Source organism: Hemiscyllium ocellatum, chromosome 12 (assembly GCF_020745735.1).
Source record: "Hemiscyllium ocellatum isolate sHemOce1 chromosome 12, sHemOce1.pat.X.cur, whole genome shotgun sequence".
NCBI classification, from domain to species: Eukaryota; Metazoa; Chordata; class Chondrichthyes; order Orectolobiformes; family Hemiscylliidae; genus Hemiscyllium; species Hemiscyllium ocellatum.
This window is the reverse complement of record NC_083412.1, coordinates 71205650-71230994: the sequence shown is the minus strand read 5'-3', so window position 1 is coordinate 71230994 and position 25345 is coordinate 71205650. Positions and strand designations below refer to the sequence as shown.

Here is a 25345-nt window from a genome sequence, read left to right as displayed (position 1 = left end):
CTGAATGGCCTACTTCTGTTACTATTTCTTACAGTCTTACAATGTTCCAGTTTGAGGTGAGTTAGATGGAGTCTGGACAATCCCTCCATGTCCACGAGTAGCCAGCTAAGACAATTATTACAGTAATTATCAAGATTTATCTTTTTTTAATTGACTAGAGTGAAAGGCTTCTCCTGGCCCAGCAATGGGGTGGCTTCCATTGGCCTGCTGTGGTGGTCTTTGCTTGGTGTATTGGTCTTGACCCAGTGAGAAGGTCTTATTCTCATGTGGGGGTCTTCAGCATAGACTTCCAGATATTCTGGCAGGCAGTCTCATTCAGGAGTGGCAGTCTCAGCCTGGCCTGGAAGCCTGTGCCAAAGGAGACTTCGACAAAGGCTTCCAGCAGCGCAGCATGGTGATCTTGGCCCAGCTGTGTGTTTTAGGTATTCCATCATTTCTTAACCATCTTTCCCAGGCCTAGGAGCTGTTAACTGAACTGTGATGAACTTGGTCTTAATTTTTTTTATTACTTTGTAGGATTGATATAGACGTTGTGATAGGGCAATGTACAAACATTCTCACTGTATTTTTCATTTAAAAGTGCAGGTGGCAATAAATTTCTATTTATTTTCTATTTCTATTCTATTTCTTATCACAAGCACCCAGAATGTCATCTTGTAAAGCTTGTCTCACATTGTGGTTATTGTTAGTCCTGTAAACCACTCCCATTAGTGACTTTTCCCACTTACTCATCCTCATGTCCACCCAAACTTACACTGCTCTCCTGAAGCAATGTCATGTCTAAGTATTATTCAAATGCTATCTTCCACCTAGTTCTGTCGATTAAAATGTTTTCCAGCATTAGCGAGTTTTAAGAAGATTTGTAGCTCAGGTTGAGGTTCTGGATGTAGGTTTGCTCGCTGAGCTGGGAGGTTCATTACCAGATGTCTCCTCACCCGACTAGTAACATCTTTCAGTGGGCCTCAGGTGAAGCAGTGTACATGATTCCTGCTTTCTATTTATATGTTTGGGGTTTTTTGGGTTGGTGATGTCAGTTCCTGTTTTTTCTCAGGGGGTGGTAGATGGCGTCTAACTCTGTGTTTTGTTGATAGAGTTCCAGTTGGAATGCCATGCTTCTAGGAACTCTTGTGCCTGTCTCTGTTTGGCTTGTCCTAAGATGGATGTGTTGTCCCAGTCGATGTGGTGTCCGTCCTTATCTGTATGTAAAGATACTAGTGAGAGAGGGTCATGTCGTTTTGTGGCTAGTTCATGTTCATGTACGCTGGTGGCTAGTTTTCTGCCTGTTTGTCTAATGTAGCGTTTGTTAAAGTTCCTGCACTGTATTTCAAATTCATTAGCTAAAATACTAAATCAGCATCACTGCAGGAAATGCCATCACCGCAGGAAATGACATCACTAACCCAAAGAAACCCAAACATATAAATAGAGAGCAGGAATCATGTACATTGCTTCACCTGAGGCCCACTGAAGATGTTACCTAGTAGGGTGTCGAAATGTCTGGAAATGAACCTTTCAGCTCACGAGCAAACCTACATCCAGTTTTCCAGCATGATAGCAGAGATGAATTCAGTGAGCATGTATTAATTTCACTTTGAATATAGAAGAATAAGGGGCAATTTAATCAAGATGCAAAAACTGAAAAAAGAATTTCATCAGTAGATAAATGCTTGTGAGGTTGAATTATGTTTAAAAGTTATGTTTTAACAAAATGTAACTTCTTTTAAAAGCTGTGTGGACATTGGTGAATGTATATTGTAACCAGTTTGGCTTAAGTCACAACTTAGCATGATAACATTTTTGGGAATGTTGATCTTTTGTCTCGTCCAGATCTTTAATCAGTGCATTAAACAATTCACCATTGTACCTACTGTGACTCAGCAAGTTTTCACACCCATTGTAATGAAACTTGTATTCTTGTAGGTCTTTCATGAGGTAAGTGTGAGAAAGCTACTTTTAACAGAGAGCCTCATTGGTATCTAGCTTGCTGGTGAATCCATCCGTGGAATAGTGAGAGGAACAATATATATTTATGTGTTTCCTGGATTATATTTAAATGTGGGTGTGAGGGTGAAGTGTGTTGGGTTGATATGGGAAGATGGCAGGAGAATCTCTGGAGAAACAATAAATTTTGAAACAAAAAACTAAAAACAATCTTGGGCTAGAATCTGAAGTATTATCTGGAAGACTTTGTCTAAAATAGACTTTAAAAGAGAAAAAAAAATATGCCCAAAGTAAGTTCATTTGTGACTGGGACAAGTTTGTGAAGATGTTTTTCCTTTTCTCTTTTGAGGTCAAAGGTGAGATTGAATTAACCATCCATCGCTGCTACTCTATGAAATAAGAGTTTGGCAATTTTCTATCTGAAGTATTGACCTGACTTGTCTTAGAAAAATTAGAATAAGTGCCTGAATTGAGGCTGTATGGTGGTCATTTCCTTGTATTACAACTCAGTAACTGATTATAATGTACGCACATACTCTTAAACAAAAGATTAGTGCTGGAACTGACAACATTTTGAACAAAAATTGAAAGAACCGTGGATGCTATAAATAAGAACCAAAACCAGAAGTTTGCTGGAAACGTTCAGCAGATCTGGTAGCAACTGTGCAGAGAAATCAAAGTTAACTTTTTGGGTCCGGGGTGCCCTTCCTCAGAACTGGATACTCAATGCAGTTCTGCGGACAGGTCACCAGACCCATACGTTATCTTTGATTTCTCCATACTTTGAGCAAACTTTATCCTTTCCACCCTTGAGTTGCAGTATCCATTTAATTTTTAGATAAATGTGTGGATTCCAGGCAGATATAGCAAGCAGCTTGAAAGATGAAAGTCATGTTTGCTTTTATTTCACCTTATGGGTTTGAAATGGTGGGAATGATGTAATTGCACAGTTTTAATGAGACTATATCTGAAATACTATGTACAGTTTGGTAACTGGACCTAAGGAAGTATATGTTTGCATTGGAGATGGTGCAGTTGTTTTATGAGAAATTGTTGTCAAGTGAACCTATATGGTGGACTTTAGAAGAATGAGTGATGACCTAGTTGAAACAGGATCGGTGCTGGATTCACTACTTTTCATAATTTATATAAATGATTTGGATTTGAACATAGGTATAGTTAGTAAATTTGCAGATGACACCAAAATTGGAGGTGTAGTGGACAGCAAAGAAGGTTACCTCAGAATACTCCAGGATCTTGGGGCGGCATGATGGCTCAGTGGTTAGCACTGCTGTCTCACAGCACCAGGGTCCAGGTTTGATTCCACCCTCGGGTGACTGTCTGTGTGGAGTTTGCACATTCTCCCTGTGTCTGCTTGAGTTTCCTCCGAGTGCTCCGGTTTCCTCCCACAGTCCAAAGATGTGCTGGTCAGGTGAATTGGCCATGCTAACTTGCCCATAGTGTTAGGTGCATTAATCAGAGGGAAATGTGTCTGGGTGGGTTGCCCTTCAGAGGGTCGATGTGGACTTGTTGGGCCGAACGGCCTGTTTCCACACTGTAGGGAATCTAATCTAATCTAATCTTGATCAGATGGGCCAATGGGTTGAAGAATAGAAGAATAGCAGATGGAGTTTAATTTAAGCAAATGTGAGGTGTTGCATTTTGGAAAAGCTGGTCAGAGCAGGATTTATACACTTAATGGTAAGGTCCTGGGTAGTGTTGCTCAATAAAGAGACCTTGGAATAAAGGTTCATAGCTCCTTGAAAGTAGAGTTGCAGGTAGATAAGATAGTGAAGAAGGTGTTTGATGTCAGGATACAGCAATAGAATTACGCGACATTGCGAAACAGACAAGGCGACGAAACCACACCACTTATATGCACATCAAGAACAAAAAACTGGAGAAACTTGGCATTCTCATCAGTAGTAGCAAATCCCACCCTCGCACCACAGTAGACAACATTATCACTGTGGGGAAGTCTATTATCAGTTTATCGGACCACACCCTTCGACTGGAAGAGATTGTAGTCCTGAGCAGGGGTCTCAAGTTCTGCCCCACCACCAAAATGGACCCGCTAGTTCTTGCAGCAAACACGGAGGAGTTCATCAGACGAATGAAACTCTGGGAATTCTTTCAAGATGCCAGCAGTGGTCCCAATGAACCCACTGATGAACTGGAACAGTCATCACAGGGATCTGTAGAGTAGCGACCAAAGAAGGTGTCAACTTGGACCCCACTGGAAGGCCGCTGCCTGGGCTTGACATGTATGCTCAAACCGTCAGGAAATATATAAATGTCAGATTCATCAGCCACACGGTAGAGCAAAATATCACCTGTTCACAATGCAACGCCATTTAGGCACTCAAAACCAATCACAACATTGTCATCAAATCAGCAGATAAGGGAGGAGCCATTGTCATTCAGAATAGAACAGATTACTGCAAGGAAGTGTACCGACAACTCAACAACCAGGAACACTACAGGCAACTACCAGCTGATCCGACCAAAGAAAACACCCGTGAATTAAACATTTTGATCAGGACTTTGGATCCAGTCCTTCAGAGTTCCTGATGCTCCCTCATCCCATGTACTTCTCGTGTAGGCAACTTCTACTGCCTTCCAAAGGTACACAAAGCCAACACACCAGGACGTCCCATCGTATCAGGCAATGGGACCCTGTGTGAGAATCTCTCCGGCTATGTTGAAGGCATCTTGAAACCTATTGTATAGGGGATCCCCAGCTTCTGTCGCGACACTACGGATTTCTTACAGAAACTCAGCACACACGATCCAGTTGAACCAGGAACGTCCTTGTCACAATGGACGTTTCCACACTTTACACCAGCATCCCCCACAATGACTGCATCGCGGCAACAGCCTCTGTATTCAACACCAACAACTGCCAATCTCCAAACGCCATTCTACAACTCATCCACTTTATCCTTGATCACAATGTCTTCACCTTTGACAACCAGTTCTTCATCCAAACACCTGAAACTGCTATGGGGACAAAATTTGCACCCCAATATGCCAACATCTTCATGCACAGGTTTGAACAAGACTTCTCTATGCAGGATCTCCAACCAACACTATACACCAGGTACATTGACGACATTTTCTTCCTCTGGACCCATGGTGAGGAGTCAGTGATATCAACAAGTTTCATCCCACCATCAAACTCATCATGGGCTGCTCTCTACTATCTGCCTCATTCTTGGGCACTTGCATCTCCATCAAGAATGGACACCTCAGTACCACACTCTACCGCAAACCCACAGACAACCTCACAATGCTAAACTTCTCCAGCTTCCACCCAAAACATATTAAAACAGCTATCCAATATCGACAAGCCCTATGCGTACACCGGATCTGTTCAGATGAGGAGGAACGTGATGGGCTCCTGGAAGTACTCTGATGCCCTCATAAGAACGAGACACGATGCTCAACTCCTCGACTGCCAGTTCTGCAGTGCCACAGTGAGGAGCCATAATGACCTCCTCAGGAGACAGACACGTGCTGCAACCGAAAGGGTACCCTTCATTGTTCAATACTTCCCAGGAGCTGAAAAACTACGCCATGTTCTTCGTGACCTGCAACACATTATCAATGAGGATGAGCACCTCGCCAAGACCTTCCCCTCACCTCCACTGCTTGCCTTTAAACAACTGCCAAACCTCAAACAGATCATTGTTCGTAGCAAGCTGCCAGGCTTTCAGGGCAACTCCATAGAACCCTGTCATGGTAGACGCTGCAAGACATGTGAGTGTGTGCACATGGATCCCACCATGTATGTGGCAGGTACTCATGTGACTCAGCCAACGTTGTCTATCTTATACGTTGCAAGCAAGGATGCTCTGAGGCATGGTACATTGGGGAAACCGAGCAAAGGCTACAGCAATGGATGAATGGGTACCGCACAACAAACAACAGACAGGAGTGTTCCCTCCCAGTTGGGGAACACTTCAGTGGTCCAGGACATTCGACCTTGGACCTTCGGGTAACCATCCTCCAAGGCTGACTTCAGGACAGGCAGCAGCAAAAAGTGGCCGAGCAGAGGTTGATAGCTAAGTTCCTTACCTATAGTGAGGGGACCTCAACCGGGACCTTGGGTTCATATCACGCTATAGGTGACCACCGTTGCACTATACACGGACACGCACACGGACACACATGCATCCTCTCAGAGACTTAGACCACTCTACACTCACGCACACACACAAACGCTCTGTCTCACGGATACTCACAACCCCCACCCCACACACACACACTCTCACACTCCTACAGAGAGAGACACTCCCACCCTCACCAATGCACCCCCTCACTGACTTAAGACACTCTGCACTCACATATACACTCTCTCTCACACTCACAAACCCCCAATCCACAGACACACACACACACACACACACACACACACACACACACACCTGCACGCATATACGTTTGTGGGGTGAATTTGGACTTGCAGCGTTACATTGTACTTTGTTCAAAAACTGCGTGAATTCATGTAAAACTCTGTTATCTCACTTTTTAGTTTGCAATCAGTCTAAACATTATGGCAAAGACAGGGAACACAGGGGGCTAACACCCATTATTACAGTTAATTGGAGAAAGCAACTTTTTTAAAAAAGGTTTTGTGATTTACACATGAAAGAAGTGAAACTATCGTGATATTCTAACAGATGAAAGCCTCAACAAACAATTAAGGAATTATTCAATGTATAATTTCAGTTACATCACACTGTAAACTTTTGCTATAAATTCTTTGTCTGACAATTGTGCCCTCCACAACCACCTGACGAAGGAGCGGTGCTCCGAAAGCTAGTGTGCTTCCAATTAAACCTGTTGGACTATAATCTGGTGTTGTGTGATTTTTAACTTTGTTTACCCCAGTCTAACACCGGCATCTCTAAATCGTGTTTGGTATGGCTTCCTTTATTGGTGAGAGTATTGAGTGTAGGAGTTGGGAGGTCATGTTGTGGCCGTACAGGACATTGGTTAGACCACTTTTAGAGTATCGCGTGTAATTCTGGTCTCCCTCCTATCAAAAGGATGTTGTGAAACTTGAAAGGGTTCAGAAAAGATTTACAAAGATGTTGCCAGGGTTGGAGGATTTGAGCTGTAGGGAGAGGTTGGATAAGCTGGGGCTGTTTTCCCTGGAGCGTCAGAGGCTGAGGGGTGATCTTATAGAAGTTTACAAAATCATGAAGGGTATGGATAGAGTAAATAGACAAGGTCTTTTCTGTGGGGTGGGGGAGTCTAGAACTAGAGGGCATAGGTTTAGGGTGAGAGCGGAAAGATGTGAAAGAGACCTAAGGGGCAACGTTTTCACGCAGAGGGTGGTGCGTGTGTGGGATGAGCTGTCCGAGGAAGTGGTGGAGGCTAGTACAATTGCAGCATTTAAAAGGCATCTGGATGGGTATATGACTAGGAAGGGTTGGGAGGGATATGGGCCGGGTGCTGAAAAGTGGGACTAAATTAGGTTGGGATATCTGGTCCGCGTGGACAAGTTGGACCAAAGGGTTCGCTTCCGTGCTGTCCATCTTTATAACTCTGTGACTTGGCGGAGAAGAGGTTTGGGTGATTACCTCCCTTGTCTGGAAGTTTTTGAACTGTACCCACTTCTGTTTGTGAAGCATTTTTTGTCTGACATATTCCCACATTCCTTTTATCCATTCTCAAGGCTAAGCAAAAAATGTTCTATATTTTTTCATTAATTTAAAATTTGATATGAATGTTTAATATAAGGTATTAGCTTTATGGCCCTTTGCATTACACCTTATGTTCAAATGTCTCCTGTATCTTTGTGACCAGAATTGGATACTGTACTCAAGTTATTATCTAACCAGGCCATTATCCATTTTGATTACAGCTTCTTTGGTGGCTTTTTATGGTCTATATTTTTGGTTATGTAGTTTGAATTCTGTTTGTGGCTCCCAAGCAGTGACCGGATCTGTTGAGTCTGGATCTTAAATTCCTCGGTCTGTTTGATCATTTCTGTTAATAACAATCTTTGGGCCATTCCTTCTATGTGTGTGCATAAAACTTCATCTATCATATTCCAGTCCACGAACATGTTGATTCATCATGTAACCTCTTAAGTTGCCAACTTCATTCCTCTTCCCTTTAGCATTTAGTCTCATTTGCAAGTTTTATTAATTTACATTGTGTTTCTGAATCCAGGTTCTTGATATAAATTTGGAGCAGTGATGCTTGTGCCGTTACTTCATAGAGTACTTTGTTTCATATCCTTTTTTTCATAACTCCAAATAAATGGATTTGGTTTAGGTGAAACACCGTGGCTTGTTGCTGAGCCAAAAGAGAGCTACCTTGAGAAAGGTTTCTATATTGTGGACTTCTTTTTTGACAGTAGTTCAAGTCTGATACCAAAAAAAAATCTTCCAGTCATCCTGCAGCAGTCATGGTGACCAATCATATTGCTGTTGTGAAAATATGACAATCCAGGATGTTGAAAGCATGAATTCCTTGATTTGTAATTCTCTTTTTAATTTGATCATGGGGGACATGATTTGTTTTACGGGCGCACTGACTAGCTGTGGCAAGGAAACAAAATATTTGTTGCTCATCTCTAGTTGTCCAGAAGGCAGTGAAAAGTCACATGGAGGCCAGACCAGCTAAGGATGGGAAACTTCCTTTCCCTAAAAGTCACTAATGAACTGGATGTGGTTTTATGACAATCAGCACCGGTTATTTGGTTCACATTACGCTTGCTTTTATTTTCCGATTAACCCTTTTCCCCAGGACATCAGCCTGTAATTCTGGATTACTTCACCTGTGGTATTACCACTATGCAACCGTGTTCCCTTGTAAAGCTGATTAAATAAGTTGACAGGTTAAGACCATAAGACCTAGGAGTTTAAGCAAGACCATCGAGTCCACTCTGCCATTTAATCATGGCTGATGGGTGTTTCAAATCCACTTAGCCGCACTCTCCCAAGCCCTTAATTCCTTGCGAGATCAAGAATTTATCAATCCCTGCCTTGAGGACACCCAACACCTTGGCGTCCACTGCACTCTGTGGCAATGAATTCCACAGGCCAGCACTCTGGCTGAAGAAATGTCTCCTCTTTTCCGTTCTAAATTGACCCCCTCTAATTTTAAGGCTGTGTCCATGGGTCCCAGTCTCCTAGTCTAATGGAAACAACTTCCCAGCGTCCGCCCTTTCTAAGCCATGCATTATCGTCTAAGTTTCTATAGATCTCCCCATAACCTTCTAAACTCTAATGAATACAATCCCAGGATCGTCAGCCAATTATCATATTCTAGGCCTACCATTCAGGGATCATCCACATGAACCTCTGCTGGACATGCTCCAGTGCCAGTATGACCTTCCTGAGGTGTGGGGTCCAAATTTGGACACAGTATTCTAAATGGAACCTAACTAGAGCTTTATTAAGTCTCAGAAGCACGTCGCTGCTTTTATATTCTAACCCTCTTGAGATAAATTAAATTAGAAGCTAAAACCTAATGAAGAAATTTTAAATATTTCTATGGCATGATGGCTCAGTGGTTAGCATTGCTGCCTCACAGTGCCAGGAACTTGGGTTCGGTTCTTACCTCGGGCGAGCTGTCTGTGTGGAATTTGCACATTCTCCCTGTGTCTGCGTAGGTTTCCTCCGGGTAATCTGGTTTCCTCCCACAGTACAAAGACATGCAGCTTAGGTGAATTGGCCATGCTAAATCGCCCATACTGTTCAGGGATGTATAGGTTATGTGCATTAGGCAGGAGTAAATGTAGAGGAATGGGTGGTTACTCTTCAGAAGGTCAGTTGGGCTGAAGGGCCTGTTTCCATACTATTGGGAATCTAATCTAATCTAATCTAATGCCACATTTTTTCATCTAATAATAAATAATAACAAAAATTTAACATTACACGAATGTAAAAAGATAGATTCAAGGCTATTGAGTGTGTTTAATTTGAATTGAATTAGCTTTATTGTCACAAACGCAAATGAGTACACTGAAAAGTTTATAAGTTGCCTCTTACAGCGCTATCTTAGGTACAGTGGTACCAAGATACAGCTTCAGTTACAAGATCTTTTAAAAAAAAAGAACTAAAAAGACCAGCATTGCAGCAATAAAAAAAAATCAGAACAACCGTCTTTCAACCCAGATTATGCTGTTACCTATGCATTGGGCTTTGACTCCAGATCGTGCCAGGCTTCACCTCAAGGTACATGAGGCTGGGAGAACGTTCTGGAACCACCTCGAGCCCGGCAGACTACGCTGAAGCCATGTCAGTCTAAGAGACCACCACATACCACTGAAAGATGATCACGCTGGACCAAGAGCACACCAAGCCACATTTCGCTGGGTGGGTGATGATGGGACGCTGTCACAGGGAGAAGAAAGCAATTACATTTGTTCAATAAAAGGTTGTCCCCAGCTGTGATTATAGACAACTTTAATCTGCATAGAAATTGGGCAAATTAAATCCATAAAATTGCCAGTCTTTATCTATAACCATTTTGTTAGTCTTAGTATAAATACCACAGTAGCCAGTTTGTAGTCTGTTGAATTTTCACACTGTCCATTGACTTCCTTGTAATGACTGACAGTGTTTTGCTCACTCTCTGCTTTGGTCTGTCTTAACACTTCAGGAATAAATGCCGTATGTCTTGATTACTGAAGCTACAAATTCTTCTATATACCCTGCTCCTAACAATCTCATGTTACCCAATAGTGATTTGTGCATTCTAGGTTGAGAGAAGATGACCATGAATGGGCAACTGGATCTGAGTGGGAAACTCATCATTAAAGCTCAATTAGGTGATGACATTCGCCGGATTCCAATCCATAACGAGGACATCACGTATGATGAGCTGGTATTGATGATGCAGCGGGTGTTTCGTGGGAAACTCCAGAGCAATGATGAGGTTACAATCAAGTACAAGGATGAAGGTAAGTGATTTATTTATCACAAATGATCTAGGGTGTTTGGCCCTTTTTTAAACTAATGTACTTTCCAGTCAGTTGGCTTTGCACTATTTTCATTACTATCAGTAATAGATATTGCGCAGCTGATTTGCAAGTATAGATCTAGTAGAGATTGAGTTTAATGCAAGAGGGAGAGAGAGCTAGAGCATATTTAGTCCATGGTCCATAGTCGTGACTAGAAGTGTAGTTACAAGTTAACAGATGCTCAGGAGGAGCCTCAGTCCCTGAATTTGTCCAACAGGAATGAGGCTCTTGCAGTCTTGGAGGACAAGAATGGGGACTGCGTTCACTTCAAAGAGAAGGAGCAACTTAGCAACTAAGTTGTATAGAGGGCTATTTATGCTATGAATTAAAAGGGATGTAGTAGTAAGAGATAGACTTGATTTTGTTCTCTTTAATTGAGAGAGGTGTTTTATTGTCAGGCTTCTTCAATGTAATGCTCACAATGAAAATCAGCCTTGAAAGTCAGATTACAAGTTTCCCAGCTGAGAAAGAAAAAACAAGCATGTAAATAACCACATACTCGCTCAGTTAAGGGCCAGAGTAATGTATAACTAGCATGAAATTCTCAGTTGCTTTAAAAGTCGCTTGCGGATCATTTCTGTAATTTAAATATAGGTTGCCTGTAAAATCATATAAGCAATGCTGCTTCCTTAAACATGAAATCTTGAACAATCTTTTAAGTCATTCACTAAAATATATATCTTTCACAGGTTCTTAGTCTCTACCAGGGTAACAATACATACATTCTTCTGTTCCTTTCAAAATATTTATTGCCCCTTTAGATGTGTTTCATCTGATGCTGTGTCTCAAGCATTGCTTTTTATCCTTTTGAGGAAGTTTTGTTTCCTGTCTCCTTTAATGGTCTTTGTGATTCTAGCCCTTGAACTCTTTTCTGGATTAGTGGTGCTGGAAGAGCACAGCAGTTCAGGCAGCATCCGAAGTGCAGCGAAATCGACGTTTCGGGCAAAGGCCCTTCATCAGGAATAAAGGCAGTGAGCCTGAAGCGTGGAGAGAGAAGCTAGAGGAGGGTGGGGGGTGGGGAGAAAGTAGCATAGAGTACAATGGGTGAGTGGCTGGAGGGGATGAAGGTGATAGGTCAGGGAGGTGAGGGTGGAGTGGATAGGTGAAAAAGAAGATAGGCAGGTAGGACAAGTCCGGACAAGTCATGGGGACAGTGCTGAGCTGGAAGTTTGGAACTAGGGTGAGGTGGGGGAAGGGGAAATGAGGAAACTGTTGAAGTCCACATTGATGCCCTGGGGTTGAAGTGTTCCGAGGCGGAAGATGAGACGTTCTTCCTCCAGGAGTCTGGTGGTGAGGGAGGGTGGTAAAGGAGGCCCAGGACCTCCATGTCCTCGGCAGAGTGGGAGGGGGAGTTGAAATGTTGGGCCACGGGGCGGTGTGGTTGATTGGTGCGGGTGTCCCAGAGATGTTCCCTAAAGCACTCTGCTAGGAGGTGCCCAGTCTCCCCAATGTAGAGGAAATCGCATCGGGAGCAACGGATACAATAAATGATATTAGTGGATGTGCAGGTAAAACTTTGGATGTGGAAGGCTCCTTTAGGATAGATGTGCAGGAGGAGGTGTGGGCACAGGTTTTACAGTTCCTGTGGTGGCAGGGGAAAGTGTCAGGATGGGGCGTGGACCTGACCAGGTAGTCAGAGGGAAAGGTCTTTGCGGAAGGTGGGGAGGGGAATATATCCCTTGTGGTGGGGTCTTTTTGGAGATGGCGGAAATGTTGGTGGATGTTTTGGTTTATGTGAAGGTTTGTAGGGTGGAAGGTGAGCACCAGGGGCGTTCTGTTCTTGTTACGGTTGGAGGGGTGGGCTCTGAGGGCGGAGGTGCGGGATGTGGACGAGATGCGTTGGAGGGCATCTTTAATCACGTGGGAAGGGAAATTGCGGTCTCTAAAGAAGGAGGCCATGTGGTGTGTTCTATGATGGAACTGATCCTCCTGGGAGCAGATACGACGGAGGAATTGGGAATACGGGATGGCATATTTGCAAGAAGTTGGGTGGGAAGAGGTATAATCCAGGTAGCTGTGGGAGTCGGTGGGTTTGTAAAAAATGTCAGTGTCAAGTTGGTCATCATTAATGCAGATGGAGAGGTCCAATAAGGGGAGGGAGGTGTCAGAGATGGTCCAGGTAAATTTAAGGTCAGGGTGGAATGTGTTGGTGAAGTTGATGAATTGCTCAACCTCCTCGCGGGAGCACGAGGTGGCGCCAATGCAGTCATCAATGTAGCGGAGGAAGAGGTGGGGAGTGGTGAACTCTTTGTCTATCACTTTTCTAATTTTCCATTCAGTCTTTTGTCCTAGTCCCTATTTCCTTGTCATGTGCCCCTGGATTCTTTTCTCCTGCCATTTTAGTTTAAACCCTCCCTGACTTTGGACACCAGTTCTGAATTTAACAAACTGAAAAAGTATTCTCACACTTTGTATAAGGAGTAACTTTCCATCCCCTTCATGGATGATCCTTTTATATCATCCGACAATTTCTGCTAAGAGGTTTGCAGGGTGTTCAAATAACAAACTTCTTCACTATGAATTGGAGTCTCAATTCTGTTCAATACCTTCTTGGGATCTCAATACCTTCAGTTCTGAAGGTATACATATATCTGAACTGTTGACCCACTACTTTTAATATAATGTTCACTGACTCATTTATGTCTAGCATTTTCTTGGTTTTGTTGCATAGACTGTGCTGCTTCATTCATTTGGTCCTTGGTAATACTTAAATAACTTTTTTTGTTCTTTTTGCAGATGGTGATCTTATAACCATATTTGATAGTTCAGATCTCTCCTTTGCTATCCAGTGTAGTAGAATACTTAAACTTACATTATTTGGTGAGTACATATTTATAATGTTTTACGTGTTAGGTTGGTTAAAGCATTTTTTTTTACAGTAATCCAGAAACTTGAAAATATTTAATATGTGAATTGCTCAAATGGCAAAGTTTGAAGGTGACTATAAATAAAAAGCTGTGCATAAATATACCTAAATGTTTGAAGTAGCTAAATATATTGGGTGGCACGGTGGCAAAGCGATTAACACAGCTGCCTCACAGCGCCAGAGACCAGGGTTCAGTTCCTCCCTCAGGCAACTGTCTGTGTGGAGTTTGCGCATTCTTCCCGTGTCTGCGTGGGTTTCCTCCGGGTGCTCCGGTTTCCTCCCACAGTCCAAAAATGTGCAGGTCAGGTGAATTGGCCATGCTAAATTGCTTGTAGTGTTAGGTGAAGGGGTAAATGTAGGGGAATGGGTCTGGGTGGGTTGCTGTTCAGAGGGTCGGTGTGAACTTGTTTGGCTGAAGGGCCTGTTTTCACACTGTAAGTAATCTAATCTGATCTCATAACAACAGATGTATAAGCTATAAGTTGTCCAAAAAACCCTGCAATTATAACAATTTTAGGTAATAGATAGAAGGTTGTTGTGGCAACTGTGCTGGATGTCCTGCTTGATGAATATCTTCAAAACTTCATGGCTTGCTGGGATTACTGAAGCATTGCAAAGATAAAGTCACCGAACATTAAGGTGCTATATTTGTTTGTTTAGTAGCCTATCATATCCTATGTCAGAGAGCTAACTATAGAGGTAATGAATATTGGTCAAAATGTTGATCCTTTGATATATTGTTTTTGTTAGAAAACATGGCTGATGCCTTCCTTTTGAAAGTTTGCATGCTTGAGTATTTTCTTTCAAGGAGTATTCGTTGGATGTGCACTTAAATCATTTTAATATCATCATCCACATATGAAATGCTCATACATTTCTTACATTTATTTAACTATTTTGGTTGCCAAAGATGAACTTAACTGATTTGGCTACTAAAAGCATCAACTACATTAGTTATCATACATCACAGAAACAGACCTTTTGTTCCAACTCATCCATACTGACCAGACATCCCAATCTGATTTGATTTGTTAGCACTTGGCCCACATCTCTGTAAACCCTCCCTATTCATATACAATGTCTTTTAAATATTGTAATTGTGCCCACAGAGTGACCTGGGTTCAATTCCCGCCTTAGGCAACTGACTGTGTGGAGATTGCACGTTCTCCCCGTGTCTGTGTGGGTTTCCTCCGGGTGCTTCGGCTTCCTCCCACAGTCCAAAGATGTGGGGGTCAGGTGAATTGGCCATGCTAAATTGCCCATAGTGTTAGGTAAGAGGTAAATTTAGGGGCATGGGTGGGTTGCGCTTCAGCGGGTTGGTGTGGACTTGTTGGGCCGAAGGGCCTGTTTCCACACTGTAAGTAATTTAATCTAATCTAATCTAATGTAAGTAATCTAAACCTCCACCTGTTCCTCTGGCAGCTTATTCCATACAAGCACCACCCTCTCCGTGGAAAAAGTTAGCCCTCAGGTCCTTTTAAGTCTTTCCCCTCTAATCCTTAAGCTTATGACCTCTTGTTTTGAACCGATATCCTAGGAAAAAGATTTTAGCTATTACCTATCTTTGTCCATTCTGTTATGATTTTATGAACTTTGTAAGGTCACCCCTCAGTCTCCGGCGCTCCAGGAAGAAAAGCACCAGCTTATTCTGCCTCTCCTAATAGCTCAAATCTTCCTTGCAAATCTTTTCTGCACCCCCTGAAATTTGACAATATATTTCCTATAAAAAGGCAACTAGAATTGTAGGCAGTTTTAAAGTGGCCTAACCAGTGCTCTGTACAGCTGCAATATGACTCTCAACTCCTATGCTTAATGCACCGACCATTGAAGGTAAGCATGCTATCTGTCTGAGACTCCAGTTTCAAGGTCAGATGTCACATGACACCATCAGATGAAGGAGCAGCACTCTGAAAGCTTGCAATTTAAATAAACCTGTTGTCATGTGACTTTTGACTTTGTCCACCTCAGTCCAACACCGGCATCTACACGTCATGACTACCATTGACTACGTTTGTCAGAAACAATGCACCAGTACTCCTCGTTTTCTTTGTTTGGCCACACTCTTATCGACCAGACCAAGCTCCCTCAAAATATATTAAGATGATAGTCTGGACCTTAACTATTTTTTTATTACTTTAAAGGTAGGTGTAAGGCGTTGCATTCCAAGTACAATTTGATTGGTCTTGAAGCAAAACAATTTAAGCACACAGAGTACTTAAGTATTTGAATAATTTAACCCTATTTGAAGACTTAACAGTGTAATAGATTATTTAATTATTAAACAGCAACTGTTCCAATATAGTAACATCTCATAAACACAGCTTTGGCAAAGGCAAATTCACTAAAATAGATTGTCTCTCATGCAATGCTAGCAGCAGGAAGCACCAGTATTTAGCTGTAGCAGAAGAAAAACAGCTTCCAGATCCAGCTCCAAGGCCTTACTAGCAAGGGCAGTACACTAAAAAATCTGATTCTGAGAGCTTGACCCCACCCCTTCTATTGTTATAACTTTTTTTAGAAAAAAGCTCAAGGCCTCAAGCTGTTTACTTTATTGGCTTTGGAGCAGACTGCTCAGTACTTCTATCTCAACCTTTCTTCACAAAAAAAGGACAAAATGCATCTTAAAGCCATTAGTATTGTCACAATATTCCCCAAGGCCCTATTATTAAGTATATAAGTTTATTTAAATTAAACTCCATCAGCCACTCCTCGGCCCCCTTGGTCCAGCTAATCAAGGGCCTGTTGTATTGATAACCACTTTCACTGTCCACTACACCACCTATTTTGGTACCATCTGCAAACTTACTGACCATACCTCCTGTATTCGCATCCAAATATTTAAATGTCAAATAGTAGTGGATTAAGCACTGATCTTTGTGGCACACTGCTGGTCACGCACTTTCAGTCCAAAAAAAACAACCTCTACCACTATTCTATGTCTCTTACCTTCAAGCCAATTTTGCATCCATTTGACTAGCTCCCCCTGGATCCCATGTGATCTAACTTTATAATCAAACCAGCTCTTCACAAGTTACTTTGTGAGTTGCTCAATCAGCTTTCTCGTTACCATCTTTATTGTCTTTCCTATATAAAACCTTTCCCCGTTGCTTTCATTACTCTTATTTCAAGAAATTTTCCATCTGCAGCAATTTTGTTCCTAAATTCTTGAATATTCTACATTGCATTTCTTTTCCTTCTATGAATATTTGAGATATGCAACCACTTGTTTTGTCAGTTTTCATTTTCTTTCAAAATTATATGTTATTTGCAATCTTAACTATTAGTTCATGTCATTCTTCTGTGCTTGGTACAAGTGCATTGTCATTTGCAAATCTAATTGGTATTATTTGCCCTCCAATTTTGTGTTGTCGCATCCTGTTTTAATCAGACTGAAGAAGACTGGTGATAAACAACGCTACCGTTGAACTCCTCTTCTGACTTATTTGATTGCTCTTTTTGTTCCTCTTTGCCCCATGAACAAATGTCTTTTGAGTTGCCTATTCAAAATGTTTCAGCATGGTCAAGAGCTTAATCCACTCAATCTAATGAAATGCTTTACAAAATCCACAAAACAAACCAACATCTGCCCAAATTCTAAACTGCATTCACTCATTCATCTTGTAATGCAGATTGTTTCTCTCATCCCTTTTCCTCCCTGGAATCCAAACTAGTTAAGTCTGTAATTTGTTGCTTTCCTTTATTAATAATTCAACATATTCATTGATAAATGAGCAAACAAGCATCTGGAAGTGATGCAATGCCTGCAGAAACAATTAAAAATATGGAATCATGTATCATCATTAATTATTAATGTGCATTGTGAAAGATTTTACTTATTAGGAGAATTGCTTGAGGACTTTATGCAGAATGGTTACTCTGAAAAATAAATCAAAGTCATGTCATTGTTTTGACTTTTCCACTTGGAGTGTATATTCATGTTGACATTGAAAGTGGCTGGACAGGGTGAAAAAATAGTTAATAGGACTTGTGAGATCCTGGGCCTTTTAAATGAAAGCATAGAATGAAAAAAAAGGAAATTATACAAAGATAATTTGATCTCACCTGTTCTGGGCTATGCATCTTAGGAAAGACAAGAAAACTTTACAAATTGAGCAGAAAAGCTTCCAGCGATGAGGGAATTCAGTGACCTTCATAACTAGGGGAATCTGAACTTGTTTCATCTGAAAAGAGAAGCTTGAGAGGAGATTTGATAGTTTAGATTTTACAACTGCTTGACTAGGCCACATTGCCTTTGTTTTATACTGCTGCTATTTATCAAAGACTAGAAACAGCACGTAAATGTACATTTTTTCCTTGTAAACATGTTTGTATAATAGCACTGTTATTCCCTTACACTTGTTAAATACTACACTTGTTTGTGGGCAGGAAATGATAAATGTACAATATTAAAGGCATATCCAAACCACGTTTATAACCACATGGAACTGCACATTTGCATGTTCCTTTTTATCAAAACTTCATTTGTGGCATGTAAAACTTGTATGTGTCACTTTGCTAAAATGAAGGTGATTTCTGGAGCCTTATAATTCTTAGCCAAAGCCATTTCCAAGTTTATCAAATATGGCCCCATTCAAAATGGAATTTAACTATGCCTGTCCAGCTTAGTAATACATTTTAACTTACGGATTTTTAAAATATGTGGCTCCTGAGCAAGGGATATATGCTGGTGTATGTGGACACTTCTACATTGAAGTGTCTTATTATTCAGTACATTTCAGCTTTGCTGATTTTTTTTTTCTTTCTATAATAAAGAAAAAGAATGAGCATATTTATAATCTCTTGTGGATATGTGCATTAACGTGAAGTAAAATTAACATTATCAATGTGGGACCATCCATCTGTTAACAATCTCCAGACATGTTAGTAATCCAGTATATTTTAGCAAGTTCATTTGGCATTGCATCAACTAAGTTTTGTTTGATTAGTGTCCAATGTGAGAATTGAAGCTTTGAGCATCTTACTGTTGGGTTGTCTCTGAAAGCATACACTTATTCGGCACATTTGTGATATATTATCTCTGTGCAAATTGTAATCCAGAGAATGCTGATGAAAACTTGCTTTTTAGAAGCTGGACATGATCAAAGTAAGCGTATGAAGTCAGCAAAAATAAATCTTTAAACATTATTTTGTTAATACTCCAAATAAATGCTGTAGTTTTTTTTGTGTCAAGATGTATGTTATGTGTCATATCACTAGAGGGTAGTATTGCATAATAAAAAGCTGAAGTTTTGGATAAGACAAAATAAGGGTACCCTTAAAATATGAGAAGTAAAGGATTTTGAGTTCTAATAGCTTTTTGCTAAGATTATTGCCAATTTGGTTTTGCCAGTCTCAAAATACATTTATCTCAGGGATGCTAACTAAACCTAGCAATGAATTTCTTACCAATTAATCTAAAACAGCCCTACCACTGCTTCTAGGTATTCCAATTTTACTGTATGCCATTTCTCTCACTACTGAAATGCTGTCACCTAAAAGCATATTTACATTTTGAATGAATCTGTCACCTGTTTGTATAGATTTCATCCCTAATGAAGGGCTTATGCCTGAAATGTCAATTCTCCTGCTTCTCGATGCTATCTGACAGAATGTGCTTTTCCAGCGCCACACTCTTTGACTCTGTATAGATTTACCACTTGCTCACTGAGATTATGCTGCTATAGATTAGCTTTGATTTTTTTTCCATTGCAGTGAAGACTATGTCACCTGGTTGAACTTTGACAGGCAGAAGCAGTTTTTTAATGTCAATGTTATCTGAACTCATAGAATTCTGGAAATAACATTAGTATTATCTTTTAACCCCCATTTTTGAAGAGGTAGTATGCTGAATTTATTTAATTAATCATCATTTAACCTTTTCATTGTTTTAAACATTCTAGTTACACTTCTGTCTTGTCAGTAATTTCAGTATTGGTTTTGCATTGTGGCATTCAGACCTCTGCAAAGTATTCGAAGTATAAGTGCGCAAATGATTAATGAAGAGGAGTGTTTAGACTCCATGTTTAATCTGTTTTTTCTCTTCTCAGATGTTGCCAGGCCTGCTAGGTTTCTCCAGGGATTTTTGTTTTAATTTCTAAGAACATTGTGTCCTCCTGGAGCTTGTTATCTACCATTTTGCAATGTACTAACTTGATTATTTTTGTATAATCTACAAACTTAGCTACTGACTTCAGATAAGGGAAAGGAAAGTTCTGGTCTTATAGCATAGCTCTACTGATGGTTTTCCTTTCTTACTATCAATAAATTCAGGTGAAAATGCCATTCCTTGTTAATCTTTTTTTAAAAATCTCAATTGTGGACTGTATGTATACTATCTTCCTTTCTCCTGATAATGTCTGTTCTAAACAATTTACAGTCTTTCTTCTTAAGTATTTAGTTGAGACTCTTCCACCATAGTATCTTTGCTGTTATCGAGTTTATTTATAGCTGTGGTCTTTAGCATGCAGATTATGATCACCATTCATCAGTGTCTCTGATAGTCGATCATATCATCTGCCACATTCTGTCACCATGCACACATTGATCCACCATGCTGCTGCTTTACTTTAACTACTGGAGGCTACGTGGCTAAAGAAAAGTAAATGTTTTTAACAGTCTTTGCAAGCTTGTTTCATTGTCTTTCATTTTGGTCAACATGGACTATTGTTGCAGGACAAAGTAAGTTTTATGGTGGCAATGCAAACAAATGAATAAAAAATATACTAGATGTATGAAGCCAGTATAATGCCATATATATAGGAGGCTATTCAGTCTTCTGTCCGTGCGGACTCTGCGACAGCAACTCAGCTAATCCAGTCCTCTGCCCATTCTTTGCAGACCTGTAGTATTTTTTGCTTATTATTCAATAGATCTGTGTAGGATGCAGAGCAATTAAAGGAATGATGAAAGATTCTCAGGTACGCTGCTGTGTCCCACTTCTAATGTCCAAGCAACCAAGGCTGACAAAAGAGGAAAAATCAGGATTATTTCTGAGGAATGTAACAAAGCCTGCATTTGCACCAAGCATGGCTTGTGCACTGTTGGTTGTGATGAAAACCAGTTTCTTGACTGGAATGTTTTTCTCAAACATGTACCTTTTGAATTCATTATAGATATCCTCCCCTTTGTTCTCACTTTAAAGGGAAAAATGGGGAGAATGTCCTCTTCAATTGTTATGTCTTTAAAAATCATGTGTACAAGAACAATCAGTTGGGTTGTGTCAGTCATGTCAATGGATTCATCAAACTGCTGTGAGAAGTATTCAGAGTCCTTCAAGTCCTGCTTTGCTTGCTGAAAGAAGTCGTCGGACAAAGATTTGATTTTACTTGTTACTGTCTGACCACCAACTAGAGTCATTAGAGAATTACAACACGGAAACAGACCCTTCAGTCCAACTCACTCATGCCGACCAGATATCCCAACCCAATCTGGTCCCACCTGCCAGCACCTGGCCCATATCCCTCCAAATCCTTCGTATTCATATATCCATTCAAATGCCTTTTAAATGCTATAATTGTATCAGCCTCCACCACTTCCTCTGGCAGCTCATTCCGTACATGTACCAGATTCAGCGTGAAAAGGTTGCCCTTTAGGTCTCATATATATATTTCCCTTCTCACACTAAACCTATGCCCTCTAGTTCTGGATTCCCGACCCCAGGGAAAAGATTTTGTCCATTTATCTTATCCATGCCCCTCATGATTTTATAAACATGATTTTATAGATCTGCAAAATAATAAAAAGAAATTCTTCATTCTGTGTTTTCTTCAGGGCAGCTCCTGGGTTGCATTTAAATGTAAAAAAAAAAGATCTTGCGCTTAGAGTTTGGAGACCATTGATTTGTAGCAAAATGACTAATGGGGTCAGGTAGAACACATTGTGTATAATGTCAGAATGAAATGCTTTATCACATGTATCCCTTTAATTGCATACACATAAAAATCTTTATGTAAACACTTTCAAGTGGCAATTGCTCTTGTGTCTTGATAGTGGGCATCAATATGTCAATCAGTTGTTGGGGATTGGATCCTACCCTCCTCCTTTACACACTTGCAACCCCATTAGATGGATAAAATGATAGCATACAGTTGCTGAACAATTTTTTTTCTCTGTTTCTAAAGCAGGACTTCTGAGATCAGTTATAATCAGTGACGTCTACACAGACAAAGGATTTTTATTATGGATCTTTTTTGACCAGCGTGACTTTGCCACTTGCTGAAGAATCATGTTGAACCTTGGGGATCCTCTACATAACTTGATACTCAGTCATACAGTAAGGCAACAGACCCTTCCATCCAACAAGTCCATGCTGACCATAATCCCAAACTAAACTAGTTCTGAGCTTGGCTCATATCCCTTCAAACATTTCTTATTCATGTCCTTATCCAAATGTCTTTTAAATGTTGTCATGGTACCTGCATCCAGCACTTGCTCTGGAATTTCATTCCAGATACGAATCATCCTTGTGTATAAAAAAAACGCTTCTCATATCTTTTTTAAGTCTCTCTTCTCCCAACTTAACAATGTGCTCCCAACCTTGAAAGCCCCTATTTTAGGGAAAGGCACCTACCATTAACCCTATGTATACCTATCATGGTTTTATAAACCTCTATAAGGTCACCTCTCAACCTCATACACTCCAGTGAAAAAAAAGTCCCAGCCTCTCGAGCCTTTCTTTATAACTCGAACCTTCGGACCTGGCAATATCCTGGTAAACCTCTTCTGAACTGTCTGACGTTTAATATCCAGCTGACACCATGCCCGTTTGATTTTGCTGACAAATGAAGCCAACTTCATTTTCACATCTAATTCTAGTTTTGTACCAAAGTAGCATATTGAAAATATTAATATGTTCAATGATAATCAGGGTTTCCATGGCACATGATAAGATTGGGAGGTAAGATTTATTTGGGTCATTAATACTACCTAGTAAATCTTCATTGTGTTCAATGTTCAAAAATCATGTGTGTTTCAGATAAAAATTGACTAAGTTATATTTAGATGTGCTTTACATCTATGTAAATATTTTTGCTGTGTTAAATTTAAAAGACGCTTCGTTTATTACTGAATGACCTAATTTGAGGATGTTGCTTTAAACTTGAGTATACATATAATTTTGCCAGCATGTAAACATTCAAATTCATCTAATGCTTATTAAAATAATGTTGATTCCAATTTTAAGTAGGATAATTGATGAGCTATGTGATTGACAATAAATTAGATAATGGATAATTTTCTGAGCCAGCTAGCGTGTAGGTGATAAAGTACAGACAGTATATGCATTAACCACGTTGTGGATATTTGTCTAATGTTAAAAATATGACCCCAAGACATAAAACATATTTGTCTCCGGGTGACTTTATTGACAGGAACCTTGGATAAAAGAGATTTTCTTAAAGGCAAATTGTACGTCAATTAAAATATGAGCAACTCTTGTTTTATATGTTCAATGCATAACAAAGTTGCAAGCAATCTACATTTTTCCATAAAAATTACATTAGTGACTTGGCTCTCATCTGTACTGCATATGAATAACGAGACCTGCTTTTGCTCAGCAGGGGGATTTATTGGAAAATATTGCCGAATATGCTCACACTGGATTCTCTGTCTAGCACTAATAGCACTTGCCAAAGTTTTGTTTGATAACCATTTCATTCCTTAAAATGGTGCCCCATAGATCCTGCCAGCATTTGTGTATATTACAGCTGAGAAATGTATTCTATTCCTGTCTAAATCTCCTACAAGAAATAATGTCTTATTGGTTAAGCCTACACCATAAAATTGATTTGTGGAATAATAGAACAATTTTTTGACATCTGATATTTACCTTTAATTGAGAATTGGCCTTGAGATGCAGCTGGATTGCTGTTAATGCATGTGAAATGAGCTTTGTGATTCTCACAATGTAGAGTACAGAAACAAACTAGTAAGACCAGCTTCTCTGTGTTGATGGTTTATATTCCTCACGAGTTTCCTATTATTCCATTAATGTCATCTCAGCCTTTCAGTGTATCTTTCGCTTCCCTTTTCTTGCATGTACTTAGTTTTTCTTTGAGAACACAAACTATTTGCCTCAGCTATTTGTTGCCGTAACCAGTACCACTATCTAACATTGAGTAAAAGAAAAATTCCCCTTTAATTCCCTTTGGATTTATTACTGACTGTGTTTTGGTTATAACCGTAGTTTTGGATTCTCCCAAACTCTGTGTCTATTCTGTCCAGTTCATTCAAATTTTACTCTCAATCTTATTTTACGCTAATTTTTTTTCTAATTCTTCTATTTCACTTTTCTATTACCTAAAAGCTCCAATGCATTTCATCCTACCCAATGTCTGCAATCTCTTTTATAGGAATGGGAGATATTTTTTAATCTATACTTTTGAATTTTCATTTAATTTCAGTAGTATAGTTGACTCCTACATGCCCTCTGAAATTGCCTAGCAAGCTAGTCAGTCGTACTGAATAGCTTCAAAATCTAAGTAAAGAATGAAAATTAGTGGACTACCTGCCATCAGCATAGGCCCTGGTAACAACAGCAAACCCACCCCTATTAACCCTTCAAAGTCCTCCTTATTAACAACTGGGGGCTTGTGCTAAAATTCATAGAGCTGTCCCACAGACTCATTAAGCAACAGCCTGATGTTGTCTGCAAGATATAATTCCATAAGAATGACACTTTCCCAAACATCAAGGTCACCATCCCTGGCTATGTGTTGTCCTGTCAGCAGGACAGACGCACCTAAGGTGGTGGCACAGTGATATACAGCTGAGTGTTATTTTCCCTGAGAATTATTAGAATTAACTTCAAACCCCTTGAAATCTCATGACGTCAGCTTAGACTTGTGAAAGGAAACCTCTTTGAGGCTGATGAATCATCTAGCTCATCTAACTTGAACATGGATTGGAGTAAGCACTGAGGGTGATAAGGTCATAGAACATACTCTGGGTGAGAGAGTCCAGTGTTTGTTACCAATGTAGCTTGCTAGACTTGGTCTGTGGCAAATAGTTAGGAAACCAACAAAATAGAAAGGTACACTGAACTTGAATGTTGCTAATCTACCCATAGCAGTTGCATGTGACTATGACCTTTTTGATAGGATTGACCACTGCACAGTCCTTCTGCTGATTAAGTCCCATCCTCACATTGTTAATGCCCTCCATTATGCTGTGTGGCACTCTAGTGTGCTGAATGCAACAGAATTTGAACAGATCTAGCAGCTCAGCTGGGTATTTGAGGTGCTGGGTCATCTGTAGAAGCAGAATTGTATTCAACCATAGTCTGCGACTTAATGGTCTTGCATGTTTACTGCTTTACCACTAAGTTAGGTGATGAAACCTTGGATCAATAAGTGGTGCAAGAGACCACAGCCTGAGTATCACCAGGCATACTTCAAAGTGAAATATCAACATAGTGATGCTACAACACAACGACTTGCAGAACAAATCCAATTCAACCAATCACTATCCTATCGATCTACTCTCGAACATCAGCAAAGTGATGGTGTTATTGCTGGTGTTATCAAACTGCATTTAAGTCAACAATGACCTCACAGCCA

At 40.3% G+C, this 25345-nt stretch overlaps 1 protein-coding gene across 1 annotated transcript in view; it reads left to right on the top strand.

The window, feature by feature from the left end:
• The window catches only part of tfg (trafficking from ER to golgi regulator), a 116007-nt gene that overhangs the window by 17234 nt on the left and 73428 nt on the right, over nucleotides 1-25345 (top strand). Inside the window, exons 2-3 of the mRNA XM_060833157.1 lie at nucleotides 10664-10864; nucleotides 13661-13744. Of these exons, the coding sequence (XP_060689140.1) occupies nucleotides 10675-10864; nucleotides 13661-13744 (274 nt within the window). The 5' untranslated portion in view covers nucleotides 10664-10674. The remainder of the gene's footprint in view (nucleotides 1-10663; nucleotides 10865-13660; nucleotides 13745-25345) is intronic.